This window comes from Poecile atricapillus, chromosome 3 (assembly GCF_030490865.1).
Source record: "Poecile atricapillus isolate bPoeAtr1 chromosome 3, bPoeAtr1.hap1, whole genome shotgun sequence".
Lineage (NCBI taxonomy): Eukaryota > Metazoa > Chordata > Aves > Passeriformes > Paridae > Poecile > Poecile atricapillus.
The window spans coordinates 91,311,215-91,333,434 of NC_081251.1; the positions used below are offsets into that span (position 1 = coordinate 91,311,215).

At 37.6% G+C, this 22,220-nt stretch overlaps 1 protein-coding gene across 1 annotated transcript in view; it reads left to right on the forward strand.

Annotated features, from left to right (window-relative positions):
• THADA (THADA armadillo repeat containing) overlaps positions 1-22,220 on the forward strand; it is a 153,155-nt gene that overhangs the window by 74,001 nt on the left and 56,934 nt on the right. The window contains exon 31 of the mRNA XM_058836463.1: positions 18,434-18,549. Within this exon, the coding sequence (XP_058692446.1) occupies positions 18,434-18,549 (116 nt within the window). The remainder of the gene's footprint in view (positions 1-18,433; positions 18,550-22,220) is intronic.

Genomic DNA, 22,220 nt, shown 5'->3' on the forward strand with positions numbered 1-22,220 from the left:
TATAAAAAAGCTTTGATTAAATGGTAACAAAGAGAAATCATCTTTATAGCTACAGTGGGTACATTATTTTGTCTTTAAATGATGGGCATGCGAGAAACAACTGTCAGCACAGTGTTTTACTTTTCATTACTGGAGTCTTCCTGAAGAGAGTTGAACTATTCTAGGCACTGGCTGAGTAATTTGATTTAGACCTCCCAGAACAACAACTGAACTGTTGTGAAGTCTGAATTTTTAAGTGTTCCATTCTGTGCATATTTCTTGCACCTGTTTTGTATTATGAATCTATAAGTATCCCTCATGATTAGTTAGGAAAGCAATCCTATCACTCTGTCACTGGCAGAGGATGTTTTTACAGTTGGGAAGGGAAAAGTTGAAACTTGTAAAGCTTACCGAAGATATAATATTCTCCTAGGTGGTGCAGTGGATTAATTTAGTACTCCATGGAGTTCATTTTTCATCACCAAAAACATGTTTTCCATCCAATCTGCATAGGATTTTTTCCCCCTTCCTTTTGATCTGGGAGCCATGTCTTTAAAACTTTCAGAGCCAAAAGAAAGACAATCCTGAATACACTTTCTGGATATACTTTTAAAAATACCAATCCATGATAAGTTTTGACTGTTTGAGGATGTATGAAAAATACTTACATATAGTGAGGCTTTTTTCCTATTCTCTGTGTTTTCAGAAGGTCAGGCTATACTCAGAAATAGGGGAAGGTGCCTTCTATGGGTTTTTTTAAGCCATGAAGGGAAGAGAAAGCTGGGGAAATGGGCTTTCAGAAGAATGCTGGCTGGGAGAACCAAATGAAGAGGGATGAGTGTTTGTAAGTGGGTAACTACTCAGTAGTTACCTCAGTAAGGACTTACCAATATTTAAGACTAGGATGCAAGAATCTTGACTAGTGGAACAACAAAAAAAAAAAGAATGGAAGAAAGGATGAAAAACCTGGATATATAAGGGAGACAAAATAAACCAAAACAAGAATAAGACACTTTTCCAGTGTGTGAAAATGGATATCAAGAGTGTTAATAAATATAGTTATAGTGTTAATAAATATAGTTAATAAAGCACGGTGTGTTTTAATGCAATTTAATGCATGTTAATTGCTTTGGATTTTTTAAATATTTGTATGTCATAGGCATTTCTTACAGTAGTGTTTCTTACCACTGTGTTTTCTTGCCTTCATATATTTAAGTATTTTAAAATAACAGCATTTTTTAAGTAGTTCTTGTGCTAAAATTTTCTAGGAATATTTTTTCACATGGGTGTTTGACTTAAAGTGTGTTGTTTTTTTTTTACTGAGGCTGTAGATGACTGAATCTGAACTTGAACATACTCTGTAAATGTGTTCCTCTGGTTTTGTTCCTCCAATGCTGTTTTTGCATAGGCCAGAAAAGAATGGTAAATGGATATTCAGGGATAGGAAGGGTTGTACAGAAATTTGACAGACGTAAAGAAAGTACATGGGACAGAAAGTTTATGTGGGTGTGTCTTTAACAAGGAGAAGCTGTGTTATGGTTGTACCTAGTGGTGGAAAGTTTATTTGGAGGAGTATGGTGCCTTGCAGTAAGGGTCTGTCTGCATGTTTTGCTTTTAGGTCAGGAGCAATGTGGGGAGCAAAGCTCTGCTGAAGAACAGTCTGTTTTCCACTGTCTAGTACAACATGCTTCCAGTTCTGGGGCATTTCTGCTCAAACCCTCAACTGAAAGCCAGTGACATTAAACTGGGAGGATCTGTCAACTCCCTTGAGGGCAGAGAGACCTCAACAAATTAGAGAGATGGGCAGCTGCCAACTGTATGAAGTTTAACAATGTTAAGTGCCCAATTCTGCACTTGGGACAGGGGTGCCCTCCTTGTGTGTATAGATTGGGAAATGAGAAATTGAAGAACAGCTCCATGGAAAGGGACCTTGGGGTCCCGGCTGACGGCAAGTTGAACATGAGCCAGCAGTGCCCTGACAGCCAGGAAGGCCAACCCTGTCCTTTGGAGCATCGGGCCCAGCATCACCAGCCGGGCAAGGAAGGGGATTGTCCTGCTCTGCTCTACACTGGGGCGGCCTCACCTTGAATATTGTGTGCAGTTCTGGGTGATGCAATATAAGAAAGGTAAGAAACTATTAGGGAGTGTCCAGAGGAGGTCCATGAGGTTGATGAAGGGCCTTGAGGGGAAGCCATTTGAGGAGTGGCTGAGGTCACTTGGTCTATATAGCCTGGGGAACAGGAGACTGAGGGGAGATCTCATTGCAGTGTGCAACTTCCTTGTGAGGGGAAGAGGAGGAGCAGGTGCTGGCCTCTTTACTCTTGTGACCAGGAATCAAGGAAACAGCATGAGTCTGAGTTGGGAGAGGTTTTTGTTGGATATCAAGAAAAAAGCAGAGAGTATGGCCAGGCACTGAAACAGACTCCCCAGAGAAGTAACAGCAGCAGCCTGACAGCATTGAGGAAGCATTTGGACAAAGCTCTCAAGCACATGGTGTGACTCTTGGGGATGGTCCTGTGCAAGGCCAGAAGTGATGATGTGGATTCTAAGTTGGGTGATGAAAAATGTGGCTTCCAGTGAAGCTGCAGGCAGCTCTTGGACTTCTAGTACCCTGCAGAGCCTTTCTCAGGTGCTGGAAACAGCCTAGGTGTGGTCTAACAGCAGAAGAGAGCAAGAAGAGAGAAGGGTGAGGGATGCTTCTGAATTTATCATCTATCAAGGTCCCTCCTTTTCTCTACTTCATGAAAGGTGCCAGTTGTCTTTGGATCATCAGAGTCTCCTCGATGTTTGGGAGTGTAGAAACCTCCCCCACATCTTTAAGCAACCAAAGAATTAATAAGGCTTTTGAGGGAATGATAAGCAGCAGGTGCTTCTATTCTGCCCTCCCTAATTCCTTCTCAAGCTTGTGCCTCTGTTATCTCTACCCTGTTTCCTCTGGCACCTTCATTATCAACTCCCTTCCACCACCTCTTGTTTCAGATGTTTGCTCCTTTTTATCTCTGTTTTGGACCTCATCCTTTCTTACAGAATAGCTGCTGTCGTGTCATTTTGTTGCTTATTGCACTGGAGTAATTACCATACTATCAGAAATGCATGCCAAATTTATTTGTATATTGATTTAAATCGGAAGTGTAAACTTCAGATTCAGTACATTTTCACATCTTCAGTGACTGTCTCAATCTCTATTTGGCAGGTTACCTCTGCAGATTGGACTTGTTCCTTCTGGCCAGTTTTTATTGTGAGAAATTAGCAATAGTTTGGTTTTTTCCCCCTCAGATATACACACGCATTTTCAAAGCTGCAGAAGGGTCTTTGTGACAGAAGTGTGTATTGGGAAAACTTTAAATCTTTAAAATCGGATTCATCCTTTTTTGGTGCAAATGCATCAACAATATTAAATCTTCTTTTGCACTTTGAGAAGTCACAAATTCAACACTAAAACATTTGACATAAACAGAAGATATTGAGTATTTACAGTTCATACTGAGTTTTACTTGAGTATTGTTGAATTCTCGTAGCACCTTTTGTTCCTTTCACCAGTCCAAATGCATGAATTTGTTTAGCTTTATAATACTAAATTTGTAGTCTTAAAGGAGAAAAAAGAATAAGCTAGGAAAAGCCATCTTCTACAAAACACTTCTATAGCAAACAAAACACCTGTTATGTGCTCATCTCACATTTGTAAAGTGCAGAAAATCTTTCATTTATTCTTTCAAGTCCATCTTGTTTCATAGGTGAAACAGATGCTGCTGGAAAATACAACAGGAAATTTAAAAAGCATAATGTTCACTATTTTTTTCCACATAGGTGGAACCATGCTTGAGTACATGCTTCATTTTTGTACCTATTGAATTATTTTGTGTCATAAGAAATAACCAGGTAGACTTTGCTGTTTGGAATGAAGTCACTTTCAAACCCAAAGCAACTCAAGACAAAGAAGAAAGGTTAAATCACATTGTCTGTTATGTGAAACATGCTACATGCTTAATACTTTTTAGGTTATTGTATTAATAGAAAAGTAAGTAATATCAGTATAAAAATGTATGTGCTCTTGTGATTCTCCTGTTTTCCCATCTCGTAAATACTACCCACTTCCGAAAAAAAGCCTCAGGAAGATGTAGATATGGACATAGTAACACTCTGAAAGACTTCACATATACACCCTGTTGCCAGATTTTTGTTAGACTTTATTTCCTGATGTAACATCTAATAAAAAAACATATGCTCTGTGTATGTATCCTGTCTTGCAGCATAAAACTGTAACCCCCAGAAAATGCTGAAGTATTTCAAAGGGAAGGGACTTGGTGTAATCACCTCAGGGTACCACTTTCTTACAGGAGCCTTGTTGAGCACGTAGGATTTCAAACCTCCATAGTGGTACAGATATTAAAAGTGGACATAAATAGAATTAAATGCATCAAGGGCTTCCAGCAATAGAAACACCTTTTTTTAATTTTCTGGTTTGAGACAATAACTTATATTTCTGAATATTCATATTGTATGCTATTTTATTTTATTAAAATAAGTGTGTAGATTTTAGGAACTGAGGAGGGAATGCAGTTCTGATTGTAGTTCTTTATCTTGGATTATTGTACAATAATTAGAAATATTTAAAGTTTCTATTGCAGCATCAAGCATCTTCAGTTGTTGGAAGTGAAAAAAAGATTATGAAAACCAAAATGAGCTTTTTAGGTTTAACGAGTTTTGAAATATATACAGTATGGTCTCTTGCGGCCATCAGTGGTCACTGGTGAGGATAAAAGTGCTGTTTTTGAAACATCACACTGCTTTTAGCAATAAAAGGAGAACATTGTTTTCTCTAAAAAATAGGAAGTGTTGGTAAAAGTGGTAGAGACATAGTATTAAAGGAGGAAATATAACTACAAAGTAGTGTAGCTCTTAGAGTTGTTTCATTTTTCTGAAAAATCCTATTGTGCTTATAGAGAAGAAAAAAATTGTGTTAGTCTTTCAGACAGATACATGGAATATATAGCATTGCCATTCAATCCAATTTGACACAAGAGTTAGTAGGTCTAATGACATTTAAATCTGTTTTCAGTATTGCATAATGTGCTTCGTGAACAGTTGAAGAATTTAATTTCCTGTAAAGCTGAATTTTTGAAGTTCTGTGATCACATGTTCCAAATAAATGATCTCATCCTAAATATTTCTTAAGTCAAGTTGCAAATGTTCCTAAACTCATCATGTCCACCTCTCAAATTATTACAGCAGTAACTTCTTGGATTTTTTATTCTCGGAGTGCAGTAGGCTATTGGATTTCCTCAGAAAGAGAAATATTTGTAACCATCACAGCCTTTAACACTGTCTTCCATCAAGTCTTTGACTAGTTGAGTCTTACTAATATTTTTGCATCAGCTTTATCCTTTCAGAGGAATTAATGTTCTATCCACATGTTACCTTTTAATTCAGTTTTATATCAGTGATATTTATAAAGATTGGGTAGGGCAACAGGAAGAAAGGCTGAGAAGTTGGGAGTCAGTCATATATTTTTGCATTCAGTCAAGAACAAGGCTTATAATGGGGTTTTCTACATATGAAATCCCCAAGGTTTTTCACAGACAACTTTGTTGAATAGAATTGCAGCAACGTAATTATGCACCACAAAAATCCTCAAAACAGTTGCAGCGCTGCAATTATAGAAGCATAAAGTACTTTGGAAGTGTCCCTGTACGATGCCATTCAGTTGTGGTGCTGTGAGCAGGAGGTGTTGTCACAGAACTGAATTGGACGAACTTGGTTTAGGCTTTTTTCTTTAATTGGCCAGGTTTCTTGTGAATAAAATGGGTTATTTTGGATGACAAGTATGAAATTTTCACAGTTTGTACAGTAACTAAAACAAAGGTGAATAAATTTGAGGAACTTTTTAATTTCTTTCACTGTTAATAATACAAAATATTCGTACTCAGTATTGCTACTGTATTGTAAACAATGCTGTCTATATCTTCACATCTCTACACTGGTTTATGTAGTGAAATCTGTAATGTCAACAATAAGTATTTTACTTTTAACTTGCTTATCAAATAGCTTTTACTCTGTTGTTATCTGTAACTAGAAGAGAACTCGTCCTCCTTAGCATCAAGTAAATAAATTTATAAATAGGTGGACTTCCCTTTTGCAGCTGGTTGATAATTTTTAATGTACTCTAAAGCCAACAAGACTGATCAATTGCACAGAAAATGCATTAAAAAATGGTGTTTGGAGAGGGGAAGAGGAAACTTTCAAATAAATTTCAATATAAATTTCAAGTGAGTTTCAAATAAAGTTATTTAATTTTTCCAAGTGTAAGTAAACTATGGAATTTTGTGGAATTTTAGTAGACTCTTAAACTACCTCTGTGGATTGCCCAACTTCTGACATGTTCTTCTTGTTCATTTTGTCGTCTTTTTTTGCCAAATTGAAATATTTTTAACATTTATGTTTATTTGAAGCAGTCATACTTCATACTGTTACATGTTCTTTATTGTAGTTTTGGCTCTTTAAATTCTACTGCTTAAAAACCAAAAAAAAGCAGCTTTATGGGGTGATCCTTCAACATAAACCTTAAATCTCCAGCATAAGCAGTGGATACTTGGTGATCACGACTGAGGACAGGGTATGGAACAGACACCTTTATAAAAATGGTGATAAGGGAGATGTACACAAGATCTGTGTGAAGAGGAGCCATTCAGTGTGCGGCACCTCTTCCAGCTACTTTGTATCAGAGATTATGAACAAAGTACTGGAAACATGAGTGAGGGTAGTGCTGCCTTCCACTCATTTCTGTTCTGCCAAATTCAGACTGTGAAGTGACTTGAAACCACAAGCTCTCCCTGGATTCTGGTTTAGTTTATCTAAAGGTAGTGAAATAGTGTTTAATCTGTTAACTAAAGAAACTGTTGATTTTAGTGGGTGATTTTGCAATTGCAGCCCCTGGTAAAATACAGAAGCACAGGATATGGCCTTTGGAGTGGTGGGTGGAGGTGAACACAAGCATGATGAGATTGCTACTGATTGCAAAGGGATAACACAGGGAAGAACCCATTGAGATACTCTTACCACTTGTGTTTGGTGTTTATTTGAATGAAAAAGGGTATGAAGTATCCTAACAGTCCCTTCCATCGCTGATGCAGGGTGGTTTTCATTTGCCTCGAGCCAATCTGGCATTTAGTGAAATGGATGCCTAGTTGTTCTCATTGCCAGTTTTGAGGCCCTAATGCCAGAGGATTTGTGTAGGCTCATGCTCTGCAAATAGCTTGTGCACAGCAGCTCACATGCAACTGATAATCACTAGTCCTCTGGCTGCTGGGTGTTGCAGCTGCCACAGATCAGCTGGTGGTCCTCTTGGAGCCATTTCAGCAGAAACAAACAAGATTTAAATATTTGGATGTTATTTAAATGTTCCAATTTTAGTATCAGGCCTCTTCTAACCTAAATGGTGTGACTGAAGGGAATGGGGAGCTTGCTTTCATTAGAAACTTGGGTAGGATGTTAGAAATTGTCAAACTTCAGTAGGATGTGGTGTTGAAAAAGTGGTGGGCATGGTAATATTTGCCACTGGCACCAGTGTGTTCAGAAGGCAACAACCTCTTTTTGTTCAATATCCAAAGCTAAGTAGAGGGTTAAGTGGCTTTAAAAAACTGGTCTTAGAGACAATAAAACAGCTGTACTCCTCTGGGATAATAAAATCAAAGACAAGCATGTGCAAATGTTGGAGAAGGTGGTCTTGAATAAGGGAACGTGTTGGAAGAACTTGCTTTTTAAAAAAACATTTTCTAATATAAAAACTCCTGTTGTTGACAATTCCCTTATGTCAAAAACACATCAATTGCATGCAAGTTGAAGAGAGAAGGGGAAAAAATAACAATAAAGAACACATCTTTCTGACCAGCTTCTAATTCCTCTGAAGAGAAGAGACCCAGGAAATTTCATTGTTTTATTCTGGGTATTGTCTGTTACTGGTGAATTCACAAAGGCAGTGTTCATCTGCTGTGGTGCTGCTGATTGTAAAACAAAGTGCATGGTCTTACTAGAGCTTGGAAAATGTTTGATAACTTTGAGTTTGGCACTTGCTATGATAGCGTAGGATGTTTGTTTGTCTGGGAAAAAAATCCACAGGGCGATGAAGCATTTTCACTAATTAAAATCAGAAGGAATACTTGAGCCGTTTGGGGAAGATGTAATCAGCTGAATAGTGAGATTAAACTTTGGAAGCAAAAGGCAAATACATTGCAGGTAGAATTCCAAATGTTCAAAGCAGAGATGAAAAATTCATTAACGTTGCTCTCTGATTATGCAGTTAGCCCTTTCCTTGCCCTTAAGTTTACCTTGGCTGGGGCACTTGCAGTTAAATGGCACTGTGGAAATTACTGGAAAACATTAACATTAACTTGTTATTGTAAGCTGACATCATGCTGAGCCTGATGGGAAGTGAAAATTTATAAATAGCTTGTCCATATGTGTAAGCAAAAATCTGCTGATCTTCAGCAGTAGCATGATTCATCTATTTGCTGTAGTTTAAACTTCATTGTGAGTTTTCTGTGTTTCTGTGAACTTCATAGTTTTAAAAATTTCAGGAAGATGTGGTCCAAAACTGACAGAACTCTGATACTCTGACAGAACTGTTGATATTTTCAGTGCAGTTTTGGTTGTACAATCTATGTTGTACTGATACTTGGGTATTTTTCCCTCTGTGTTTTCTGAAGAGCTAAGTGCTCCCAAAAAAGTATACTTAAAGCATAATTTTGGCATTTTCTTCTCCCCCCATAAATTCTCATGCACATGCCTACTATCTATGAACTGGAACTTAGAGGATCTGAATTGTCTGTCTCCGAGATGTATCCTGTGTATATCACAAATCACTTGATCTCTGTTTCCTTGCCTGCAAGACTTTATTCTATAATCTTTTGGGATTGCGGGGGGTGGGGTGGGCGGGGTGAGGTGTCATATTGAGAAACAATATGTGATTACATAATTGAAAGCTTTATTTCTATATCATTCACGAAAAATTAATGAAAGAGATGTGTATTTTAGGGAGCCAATCCTCTTTCCTATCAGATGCTTTTCCTTGTTGGAAAGTGGCTGTATACCACATACACCTGGGCTGAACAGTGCTGCTATGTAGTCCAATGAGACTGAAAATACAGGGGGGCTATTGGGTTGAGGATTGTCTTTTTTCTCATGTGTTACAACTATGTGGGATCCTCTCACAGAAATTAATTTCTAGATGTTACTGTAATAAAAGAAGAAAAAAGAAAAGGAGTTTGCATTAAATTCACCTTCTTTTTTCGAGTTGTCTTATGTACTGCCCTTGTAAAGCTGAACTCGTTATTTATGTTTATGCTTGGAATTCAATGTGACTTATCTGCAAGTTAAGCCCACCCATCAGCTATGCTGTCTAGACATAAAGTTACTTTTATTGCATGTTTCAGTTGTATGTTCCCTTTTATAGGGATAATTTTGACAGAGGAAAATTCTTGTGAGTTCTATTTGCATTCAGCTGTGTTGCTCTGTGTCAGAGGAATTTGGCATTTGAGGCATGGGGGTCTGGGCACCAACATGGATGGTGTTTGATGGATCTGCATAGCCGTAGCCCCCCATGTTCCCCATGTGACCTGTATCTGACTGTGTGAGAATTTTCTTTAAGGGAGGGACATTTGCCCTATTGTTTGCAATCAGGTGCGGCAATCCCTGTCTTGGAAGAGCGATCAGTCTTACCTAGGTTCAGCAGGCTTTGAAATGTTGGCTTAGAGTTCAAACAAAAGAGTGCAGTTGGTAGTTTTGAGTTCCTTAGATGCAAATGGAGCCATTAATGGTGACAGAATTCTTGTAAATAAGCAACAAGGGAAGGGAAGTTGATCCTCATGCACAGGGACATGTACAGTTACAGGTTATGACTAACAATGTACAGATGGGGAAGAACTTTCAGAAGTTGTAATACAACCTTGAAAGACATCACCTTTTTTTTTTTTTTTTTTTTTTTTTTTTATTACCATGGTTTTAGCTAGCTGCACTGGGACTTTTCATGTGTCAAATTATTCCTCAGACTTTAAAAATACTGAATATTTTTCTTTTGTTTGTGAGAGACCTATTTATTTATTTATTTGTTTCTCTTCTGTAAGTTTAAAATCATTAGTTGAGAGAAGTAAATAATTTTCTGTAGCTGCAAGCTTTATTTCACTTTATAACGTGAATTTTGGGAATTGATTTAGCTTACTTCTAATTATTTTCTCAGCTTGTGTGTTAATACAGACATTCCTGAGGCAGAAGATCACCTCTGCTGAAACCAGCAGAGCTGTGAGGTCAAGTGGCAGTGTACTTCTGAGCACTTGCGATAAACATGTTCATACTGTGTCTCTTACTGTGTCAGCTTGTTTGTGTCAGTGGGGACAATATTCCTCCAAATTGTAAATATCCCTCAGTAAACAGGAATGTGTGCCTTGGTCTTTTATTTGTATTTGTTTCCTTCATGTGTGCATATACAGGAGAGCTGTTACAAAGGCATAGCCTGGAAAAAAATAATTTCAAATTGTTTCACTGCCACCCCCCCCAGAAAAAGGAAGAGGGGGAAAAAAAAGCTGGGGTATGTATGTGTGTAGCTTTATATCTTTTGAGGTAGCTGGATTAGGACAATGACGGGTGGGTTTTTAGGATGGCAGAATATAGATTTGGAAGAAGAGACTTCATTGTATCCTTCCTACTGTTTGTTCTGATCAGAAATACAGGCTGAGGACAATTCTCAGCTGCTCCCAGCAGTCTGGTTTGTTCATTTCTCTAAACTTGCAGGTTTTGGTTATATGCTGTGGGAAGATAATAGGGATGTTTGTAGAGAGTGGAAATTCTGCCAGCTTCACACTAGCCTCTTTCATTTCTGGTCAGGGTGGTTGGTTAGGAGGTTGTGTGTGGGACCCATTCAGATTTGCCTTTTCTTTCTGTGACTTGTCAGGTAGACTGGCCTTTTCCTAGCCCCGTCTGCTTATTGGGGTTTTCTCTTTTCTCATCAGGCAGTCATGGCTGGGTTTCTCTGCCCAGCACATGTGCCTTTAGTTGAATGACAGCTTAAAAAGTACCTTAAATCCTAATGATAAAAAATGGTAAAAAAGTCCTAAGAATGATAAAGTGAGACCTCAGATTGGGTTTCTGTGTGAATAGGCAAACTGTTTACTTCGAAGAGAAAATTCAGCTGGGTCTTCCAAGTAAAATGAATCTGCTGTTTCCTGGCAGCAGTCTTCTCATTGTTTTGTTTTCTCCTAGTGAAAATTTTGAGTCACATACACACATTTCAAGCTGCAATTCATTTTCATCGTGACTAAAATAGGAAGAAAAACCTGGAGAAAAACCTAATGAAAATGGTATTGCAAGAATTTTGATCAGTGAAATTTCACATTTTTTGGGCTTGTTTTAGGCAAAAAATGGGTTTATCCTAAATGTGAACAACACGTTTTTAATGATGGATGTTGTGTGATACATGTCTGTCACTGAGAAGAAAGCAACTTTGCTATTTTTCAGCATCTTCTAACTTTCATTAGTTATGGCACTCATAATTTTCAGATGATTAAATAGCTGTGTTATTCTTCCTGAATTATACAGAATTAACTGGTATTGTATTTTTATTTATTAATTTCATTAATTTAGATGTTTTCAAGCTTTTATTTCTTAATTCAGTCAAAACATGCTTGCCTTCATTTTAATTAAAACAACTTTAATTAGTGAATAAACCCAGCTTCACAAATTTTGGTGGATATATTTGGAGGAAGGATTCAAGTGCCACAATTTCTCCTTAAGAATAAAGCAAAACTGGATAAGGAGATAATGAAATGTGCTGACAAAACAAAGCTAAAATTCTGGAAAAATTGAATTGTGAGCCAGCTGTTGCTTTAAAGAAAGAAAAAGATTTTATACAGTTTTCATAAAATTATTTGCAGAAGGAAATAGTTGAACCTCAGACTGAGTTTATTAGTCCATACAAAAACAAATTTAAGGAAGCAATATTCATATGCAATCATAATAACTCTCTGGCAGAAATAATAATCTGATCTGTTAGTTGTGAAACTACTATTATGACTAATATGTAATGAAAGACTTCTAAGAAAGAAAATGGTAGGAACAAAGGGGGTGATGCCTGTAATAATTTGGTATATCTAAATGATCTAGGACTGTGACAAGAACGATGGCTTTTCTAACACATTTGTTTGTGGGTGACAAGAGAATTGATAAACATTTGAAATTTCAGTATATTGCCATTTAAATGGGGAAATAAATTTAGAGTATTCACTTTTTCCCACAAGCATCAGATAAAAACTTCTCTCACAATTAAATACCTCAAGTGAAGAAAATCCTTAAAGACTGTAATAGAGTTATCTATCTGCAGAGTTGCTAAACCTCAGTATGACAGAGTCTGGGTCATGAGGACACAGAGCACAGGGTGCCACCAGCAGTGCCTGGTGCAGCACCTTTATGCCCCATGGTTCTGGATTCATTTTAAACTCTGCATGTGTGTGGCTGTCTTTGGGAGATCAGCATGGACAGCAGGCACTGTGTTCATGCCATATTCTCAGGTGATAAAACTTCATATTTCTTTTCCACAAATACCAATTTTTAACAGAGTAAGGTGCTAAGCGGATAGTTATAAATTCTTCCATCTATTTTTGGACAGATATCTTATTGGAAAACTGGGGGTGGTAGATGAGGTTTTTAGTCCCATTGTAATTATCACACTGACACTTTTCATCTTTAAGGAAAAAAAGGGGATTTTTAAGACTTGTTTTTCCCTAGAGCTAATTATTGTAACTTCAAACTTTTTATCATACTTATAAAAATGCTTTCACCTGTCATGGCAGCTTGCCAGTTTTTTATCTACATGGTTGTAGTAAAAAAAATTGGACCTAAGTTTCAAAATACAGAGATAACTTGGCAGCTGGTTTATCACAGAAGAAGAATAAAATTTTATCTGCCTTTAAATGAGAAAAGAAAAATTATGTTTGAGGGTTTTTTTACTAGGATGTTAATACTCAGGCAAAAGCTTTTGATGGGACTATTCTGAAAACCCACATTTAGCTTACTAAATCTTCTTACTGCTGCCATTTTGCAAATGCCTTTTTTTATTTTTTTTTGCCTTTGTTACTTCAACCTTCATAGCTTGGTGAGTGGCATATTTTTGAAAGCTCAGTATTTACAGTGTTTTCTTTCAGCAGCTGAAACATCTGTATTCTTTGTATTTTTTTTGGGAATTAAAGGATATATGTTGAGAATGTAAAGTTTTGTGTGATGTCAGTTTGGTTTTTTGGTTTGGTTTGGGTTTTTTTTCCCCTAGTAAGCACTGCATTGAACACTGAGAGCATTGTTTCAGTCTTGCACTTAGGAATGTGAATATTTGTACTGTATACTTAATTTCATCCAAATATAGCTGAGGGCATGCATGAAAAAGTTTTTATTGCTTCAGGTCATCTTAAGCGGGGGAGGAAAGCTCAGTGTTGCTACTTCATTGAGAAGTGTGCAACTGGATAACCTCCTGTTTTTGGCAAATCTCATTGTTTGAAAAAGGCAACGTGCTGTGCTTTCTTTCAAATGCAAACATGTGCTCATGTACGCCAGGTATCCACCTAATCATTGTTTTATGATGGAAATTAAAAGTTCATTATGAAATTGGAAACCTTAGTTCCTCCTATAAAATTATTGCTAATGGTATGAAATGTTAATTTTAATTTGTTAGAAAGTGTGTAATGCTAGATCATTTTTGTGGCTATTGAAAGTTTGTGCTGCATTTGCAGTGTCTCTATATGTATGCAGGGGAACTCTTGGCACCAAAATTAATTTGCACTAGGGAAATTTTGTGTTTGATACAAGTTTTCCTCCATCACTACATTGCTTCTTTATTTTGATTGTGTATTTCCCAGCAATTCAAGCTGATATGAGAGCTGCTAAAAGATAATGATCTGCTGCATATCATAGCAAAGTTAGTGTGGGGGAAAATATCTCTTCCTGCTTCTTGTGATTTGCATTTTTGACTTAGCTGATGTCTAACCATTTAAGTATTTGTTGTTTTTTTTTAAAAAAAAAAAAAAAAGCAATGTGCATTTTTTTCACTTAATCATCCAAAACGAACACTTAGAAAATAGCAGATGTTATGTCTTAAGGCCTTCTTGGGTACAAAGAAAGCACTCAACTTTCTCATGTCATGACAGGGCAACGCAGTGTTGCATCTCAAAGCACACTGTTGAGTGGGGGATGGATGTGAACAGGACAGAAAGATATGTGTGCTGATTGACCAGCTGGGAACCACGCTGGCTGTTCCCTTTTCTCTCTTCCTTTTTGCATCCTCCTCTGCTTTTTCCCCTTTTCTAGAGGCTTCTACAGCTGGAAAACCAGGGTGAAACATTGAGAATACTGGAAGTTGAGAATGGCTGAAGAGCAGAACGTCACTCCGTTGATGTGCTGAGTCCTTGGTTCTTGCTCATTAGGATATAGTGTCACATCTGGGTTGTCTTGGTGGAGTTTGTTTGGGTTTTTTCTGTGTTATTTTGCACTAAGTAGTCCTCCCATGCAGGTGGTTTTACCTGCAGCAGCATAGGACATGCTGGCTTAGAGTTGGAACCTTGTGGACTGAGTGGTCTCAGAAAGATCAGTCACTGGACACTGTTGCCCATCACGTATGCAAGTATCTGGGCTTCCCGTGGCTTACACTGTTTTAACAACTCTTGTCCAGGTTGATGGACAGTCTCTGCTGTCCTGTTGATGTATTATCCTGACTCCTGAACAGCCTGCATAGGGGGAGGAAAAGGTTTCTGAGCATACATGAACTCACCATCTTTAATGCAGGATTCCACAGAACTAGACTCCTTGTCCCAGTGAAGTGTTGTATATATTAAAAAGAACCATGTCGACCAGTAAGTCTTCATAAACCTTCCTCCACAGATAGTGCAAATCTTTGGTAAAACTACCTTTAAAAAAGAAAAAAAAATCATTAATATATTGCCTTTGTGTAATAAAAAAACCAATACTGCATACACAAGAACACCATGACCTCACTGCATTTACGTGTGAGGAATTCAGCAGAGGATTTTAAATCATGTAGTGTTTTGGACTTGAGGAGAGTTGTGAGCTGGAAAGCCTGTCTATTTTATTATCTATATCAAACAGTCTCGTAAAATGTGCTACCTCCTCATGAAAATATTGCCTGGCTTGTAGTCTTAGATCATGGAAGCCATATGGAAGCCAAAGAATGATGCATCACATGTGATGAAAGCGAAGAACTACTGAGGTTAAATTTCGCACATTGCTTTTTTGGTTGCCTCTGGTTTAACTTACATAAAGTATGGCTTTGTATAAAACAAGCTGACAATTTCCAGTTTAGCTTAGGCATTCTAAAATCTCATTCTGAGAAAATAATTTCTTTGTGTGGAAAGCTTTCTATGTGTCTAAAATTGGTGAGGGTGCCTGAATAAAAGATAGAGGGTTTGAAGTGAAATAGCAAGAAAATCAGGATTTTGTGTATGTCAAAAAAAGAACAGTCTAAATTGTGGTTGAACATTTTCTTTGATAGATGCAAGCACTTTTCAAGAGTGCATCAAACTCTCACATGAGTTGCACCCTCTAATTCTGCTGGTTAAATAGGGCTCATGTCCCATGATTTTTACCATCTGAATAGTATTGAAAGGATTGGTTCATACAGAGAATTAACTCCAGAGGAGTTTTGGTTCTGTTTTCAGTACTGAATTTCCTACCTGGACAAATTTAAATCCACCAATTTGACCTCCTTAGTACACACAGTTCTTTCTCTTTCAAGACCTTTAGCTTGAACTATCAAACTACTTAGGTTTCCTCTGCCTCTATATGGAAGGCACCTTGAGAGTTGTTTTCAGAGCTGAAGAGATTAAATTAATTTAAGCTTCTAGGAAAAAATGTGATAGCCCCTTCATAATTGTGAAACAGATTTTATATTATTGCTTAGAGGTAAATCCATTGTTGTTCCTGGAAATGAACACAAGCACAGAAGAATAAAATTGGAAAGGTTAAGGCACCAAATGGTTTCCAATTAGCAGAGGATATAAAAAGCAAAAAGAGCTTCTGAATAAATATTATTTTCCATTTTTGTTCTTTTTCTTCTGTCATGTCTGGGACTTAACAGGGATTAAGGGCAAGCCACAAAAAATATAGAGAAACTATTAGTAGTGGCAGCTTAGTACACTGGTTTTCATGAAGAAAATGAGTAGATACTTATGTAAACCATTTTAGTAAGCAAACACTTGCACACACCAGAGTAGACTAAAGGTAGACATCGCTGGTGACACTTTGTAATGTCTGCAAGCTTGCACTTCTGCAAAGTGTTTTGTAGAAAAAGATCAAGATTCAAAAAGGTCTTGGAAAGGCCATCTTAGAAAGATGCTATCAACAAAAGAATGTTCAGTTTAAAGGACTTCAGAAGATTTGAAAAAAACCCCAAAAGACAAGCTACTTCTCCAGGATGTCTTGCCTACACAGCACCTGCTAACAAAGAGAGATGGGAATTTATTTCATTTTTCCTATCAAAGGGCCCCAGTGGGATCTCTGTGTTTAATAAGTGCCTCAGTAGGAAAAAATCTGGACTGACTGAATAGTGTCCAGAGAACAGCTGTTTGCAGTGAGGGCAGTGGTGGGAGCAGACAGCAGGAACACCTTACCTCAAGAGCTTGGATTTTGAGGGTGGAAGACTAGAGGAGGTTGCATTTTGCTTTCTTGGCTGTTTTCAGGATTAGGACAGTCAGGCATTTGTTTCATTGAAGAATGTTTAGACCCTGCCTCAGTATTTGTATGGATTAGATAGTCTCTTGACATGTCTTTGGTTTCTGTGCTTATTTGAAATGACTGCAGCTGTTTTTCCACTTGAATGATTTCACAAAAAATAACCCAGATGAAATTGTGTCAAGTTAATGCTATGTGGCACTGCTTGTGTTTCCAAAACAAGCAAACAAACAAAAAAAAATATAACCCCCGGAGCAAGTGACAGCTGGAATGTGGAAAATCAAATTCGGAGATCTAAAAATCTGGATACAAAGGTTTTTCTTTTCCCAAAGTGAAGTGAAGGCCCCAGCTTGATCCATTAGTCGTTAAATTGTCACTTCGCAAGTATGAAGTGCTAATACTCTCACATATCAAGAGTGTTGCTATATGAAATGCTCACAATATGTATTTTCAGAAATGGTCTGATAACACCTCTTAACCTTCCTAAATTCTGCACATGGTCAGTTTCAGTAAATAATGGCAGATGAACTTTTTCAATTTGCATAGAAGCCCTTACTGTAAATGTAACTTAGCTGTATAAGTGAACAGAATTTCCAATTTTGAGGCTGTAATGCAGAATTCCTTATGATGAGTAAGATCTTTTCCATTAGGCTTCATTACTGCAACACACATTTCCATGTGTTTCTGTTTAGAAATCACCTTACCCAGGTGTTTACTGTTCACTTGCATGTGAATGGGAAAAGTTAAAACCAAGTGGGATGATGCAGGTAGTGTCACTTGTGTCAAGTGCGTGTCATGCACCCTCTGCCATATGCAGGATGGGCTGGGCTTGGAGAGCCCTTCTCCACTGCGTGGTTGCTATCAGCTTTCTTATACTACTGAATATTTTCATTTAATGCTTAGATAACTGTACTTTTTTTTTAACAAATTCTTTTCTAAACACTTTTCTGTAAATTCAGTGCTACCTGTTTTTAAATAGGAAGGAGGGTCTCTGAGAATATACATTTTTGTTTTAACTGTCTGACCAGAAAGCTACAGCTTTTGCTTTCTGTTCTGCTACCTTGAATTCTTTCCTTCATCAATGTTTGGACATGTCTATTAGGCTTTTACATAAAACTCTGGAGGAGAAAGTGCAGAACCCCAGTGCAGGAACTCAGTCCTTGAAAAGGGAAAACGTGAGCATCTCCCTGCTCTGTGAAACCCAGCTGGCCACGGTGTTTAGCTGGGGTCCAGAATGAAGGTTCTCAGGAGCAGGAATAAAGATACTTTTCTGTCACCACTTCAGAGTTGTTATAGATGGTAATTCCCCTCCATGTTTCCTTGGTTGTACTTGTACAGTGCGAGCAGTCCTGCTCCATCCAGTGTGCCAAGCTGCCAGTCTGTTCCCCAGGCAGTTGTGCTGGCAGTGGGGAGCAAATGGCACAGCAAGAAAGCTGAAAGCTGAGGGATGCTTAAGTTGGAAAAGGCCAGAGGAGTGATGTTCATCCAGCTGCCTTCTATTCACTTCATGGAGGTTAACACCTTCTAGCACTTCTTGTTGTTTGTGCAAAGAATGAGTTTTAAAGAATGGGTAACCTAGGGATTTAAGGATTCTATCTGCTGCAAGACCAAGTGAATACATGTCTTTCCTTGATTAATCACTGTTCATTTTGCAGGCGACTCTTTCATCTTTCAGTTATTTGAAGGAAAAGCAGTGGCTACAAACTTGTTTCAAAATTATTTTTTTTTTTTAATTTAGGTTTTTCACTTGCTGCAGTCATACCTGGAATCAAACCAGTTTGTTAGTTTGGACTTCCAGCAGGGACTGGGTGACATCATTACCTGTATGGGAACCAAGCTGTGGCTGGCTAAAAGGTAAGATAAAACACAAAATACCTGATTTATAAACACAGTTTAATGGAAGACTTGGTTGATTTTTTTAAGTTATTTTAGCAAGGTGGACAGATTTATTTGTCTATAAATATGTAAAAGTTAGATGCCTTATTGGTTTGCTGATTTTCAGTCGAGGTGATTTTTTTTTTTTCCCGAAAGCAAGGATGGAAAAACATTGTAGTCCAGTCATTAAAGAAAAAAATAACTGTGAATGAGCATTCTGTATGTTCTCCATTATATTCTACATATATTATCTACTGTTTATGTATTATATCTACATATAATACATATATGTATTCTACAGAAACAGACATTTTGAGGATAACTGTTACTTCTTGACTAAGAAAAATATGCCATATATATGAGGTTTTTATGTTTCTATTTTTCTGACTTTGACCTTTACAGAAAATTAGTAGGAAAATGTCATAGCAATTGTTTAAACTAAATTGTTTAAACACTAAGTGTTTAGCTGCCCACAAACAATCCAAGAAAGATTCAGAAACATTTTTCGTAAGTTCATCTTAAGGTGACTATACTATACTATACTATACTATACTATACTATACTATACTATACTATACTATACTATACTATACTATACTATACTATACTTCCTCCCTGTCTTCCTGCCTCCCTTCCCTCCCTTCCCACATGAGAATTCCTGCCCAAAACTCTAGAGAAATCAGCTGTGAACAAGAGCATGTGTCCTTGCATAGATAATTTGGAATATCCCACATTTTGCACTGTGGCGTGAGGCCCCAGTGCAGGTAATGTGGACCTCTGATAAAACCCGAGTCATTTTCTGATCATCAAAACCAAAATCTTTAGAGGTTTGGAGAAGAGGGGTATCTAGTGGGTGGGGAAAATATATCAGTGTTAACTGAATTGGAATAATGAAGATAGAGTTGATCTTTGGGAATTACAGAAGTGTCTTCTCAAAGAGTAAGAGTGATGATATGGCAGATAAAACTTGATGCAAATAATTGGAAAATGGTGCTCATAAACAAAGTCTGGACTTTACATGGGGAAAGAGTGGTTTACTGAGCAGATTTTTTTGTTTGAAAAAAGTTACTTTTTTTCTTGGTAGTGCCCAATCAGGGAGGGGGCAAATATCATTAAAAAATGAAGAAAACCACAGAAAATCCATCTGTGTTTGGGTATTAATCTGTGTTGTATATTTAAATATTGCTTAAATCCCAAAGGAAATACAGCAGGAATCAGAAGCAGTATAAAAACTGACAAGTATAGAACAGTTTCTACTTGCGGACTGATTAAATAGGCTGAGATTATTTTTTTTAATCATGGAAAAAGGACAATTGAGGGATGTGAAATATGAGTCCCATATAAAGGGACAGGAAATTAGCATTCTGTCCAAGGTGGTAGATGTAAAGGAAACCAACTAATGAAGTTTTTAATGTAATTTTAATTTGTCTATGGAACTCTGTCTCATAAGATAGTCTTAGTTTTAAACCTGTCTGAATTTTTAAACAACCATTTAATGGAGTCATGGAATGAAAGTCCAGTGAGGTTACTGAATATGTGGACATCACAATTGGCTCAAGAAATTCGTCAGCAACATTGGGGGTTGACACAGAGATTTTGGCAAGTGTCACTATTATGCTTCCATTTCCTGTGCATCTGCTGTCTGCCCCAACTGGAGGATATCATGGTGGATTTGGTGGACCTTTTCACTTGAATCACTTTTCACTTGAAATGTAAGCATTTTTAAATGTTTTAATGAGAATATTAATTTGTATAACTAAATTAAATTCACTGATACTGTTACAGAGAGTTAAAACCCAAACACTGAAGACCAAATTCAGTAGAAAGACACTCATGCAAACTAATTCAAACCTCTTTCTCTTTCAGCAAATACATAAAGGCTGGGCTCTTTCATGACAGATTTTAAATAAGTTCTATTTCCAAAATATTTTTTCAGAACTTCCCTTTTTAATACATCAGTCACCAACTGATGACTGGTTGGGTTTTTAGTAATTTTTTTTTTATTATTTTATTATCATCCCTGGAAATTAAAACTCTTCAGGCCCTCTCTAAGAAATTCTTGTGCACAGTAAAGGTGTTTTCCTGAAGAAAAGTGTTTTCTCTTTCACTTGCTTGTAGAGTCACAGCTGTATGTGCTGATAATAACTCCCTGATATTAACTAATGTCAGCAACACATTCTAATTTTGTCAGTTTGTTGTAGCCTTGTCATTGTTCTTCACAATGCAGTTAACGCTATACATAAAGGGTTTTAGAATGTCTTTCTCCCCAGATAGTAAAATTTTGTATTCTGCGCACGCAGCCTTGCAACACTTAGAGCATAAGGATTTTAGCTGACAGGAACAATTTTTGCCAGTTTCTAATGTACTTTGTAATTCCTGCACACTTTGAGTTTCCCTTCCCTTCCCTTCCCTTCCCTTCCCTTCCCTTCCCTTCCCTTCCCTTCCCTTCCCTTCCCTTCCCTTCCCTTCCCTTCCCTTCCCTTCCCTTCCCTTCCCTTCCCTTCCCTTCCCTTCCCTTCCCTTCCCTTCCCTTCCCTTCCCTTCCCTTCCCTTCCCTTCCCTTCCCTTCCCTTCCCTTCCCTTCCCTTCCCTTCCCTTCCCTTCCCTTCCCTTCCCTTCCCTTCCCTTCCCTTCCCTTCCCTTCCCTTCCCTTCCCTTCCCTTCCCTTCCCAACCCAACCCAACCCAACCCAACCCAACTCATTGAAGTGGTTTTAGTGTCCCACATTCACTGTGCAGCTTTACTGTTCGTAGTTGACTGGGTGAAGGTGAACAACTGCTCTGTGATCACCAGTGGAGTCTGAGGGTCTTGTTCTTGCTTTTCCTTTTTCTTCTTTTAAAGGAGTTTTAGAAGGTTGCTTGGCAACTGGGTTGTGAAACTTTGTGTGTGTGTTTCTGGATGTTGGGAGAGCCTATTGGGAAACAGCACTTAGTTCTTACCCTGTTGTTAGACCTCTTGGTATGCATCTGCTGTCAGAGAGGGTGATGGCTGTCTGGACCCTCAGTCATGTACAGACATTCTTACCTTATTTCTGTTCAGGCAAAGAGAATGAGCACCACAGAGAGAAGTTAATGGATTCCCATCTGGTTTTTCTGCCTTTTTCATAAGGAGATAACTTACCATATCACTGATACCGCAGGGTAGAGACTGTTTGAAAAGAGGGTATAAGAGGCACTCACTATTAATCTTAAATGGTTAAAAAAAAGTTAAAATAACAGGAAAGTGGTTTGTGAATCTGGGGAATTATTTCCAAACATCAATTTTCAGTCACATTTCTGTGCTAGTTCTGTAAAGTTCTTGTTGGTGTTCTTTCAACTATGTACTTCCTTTGTATTATGGAACAAACTTCTCTGAGAATCTTGAATTACAAAACTTTGGATTGCATATGTAGTTCTTAAAAATGAGGCTCAGTTGTCATGTGCATGTATTTGGAGGAAAGATTATCGTTCCTCAGTGGTTTCTTGAACTGGGTGGGGTTTTTTTTTGTTTGGGTTTTGGTTTTAGGGTTTTCTTTGCTTTTTCAGGGCCAGAATGTAATTTCCTTTCATCAGAATTTATTGGTGTAGAATAGCTCAAGATTCTATTGCATATTCCATGTAATATACTAATCTCTTTTTCCTTTTCCATGCTACAACCTGATTTTCCTTTAG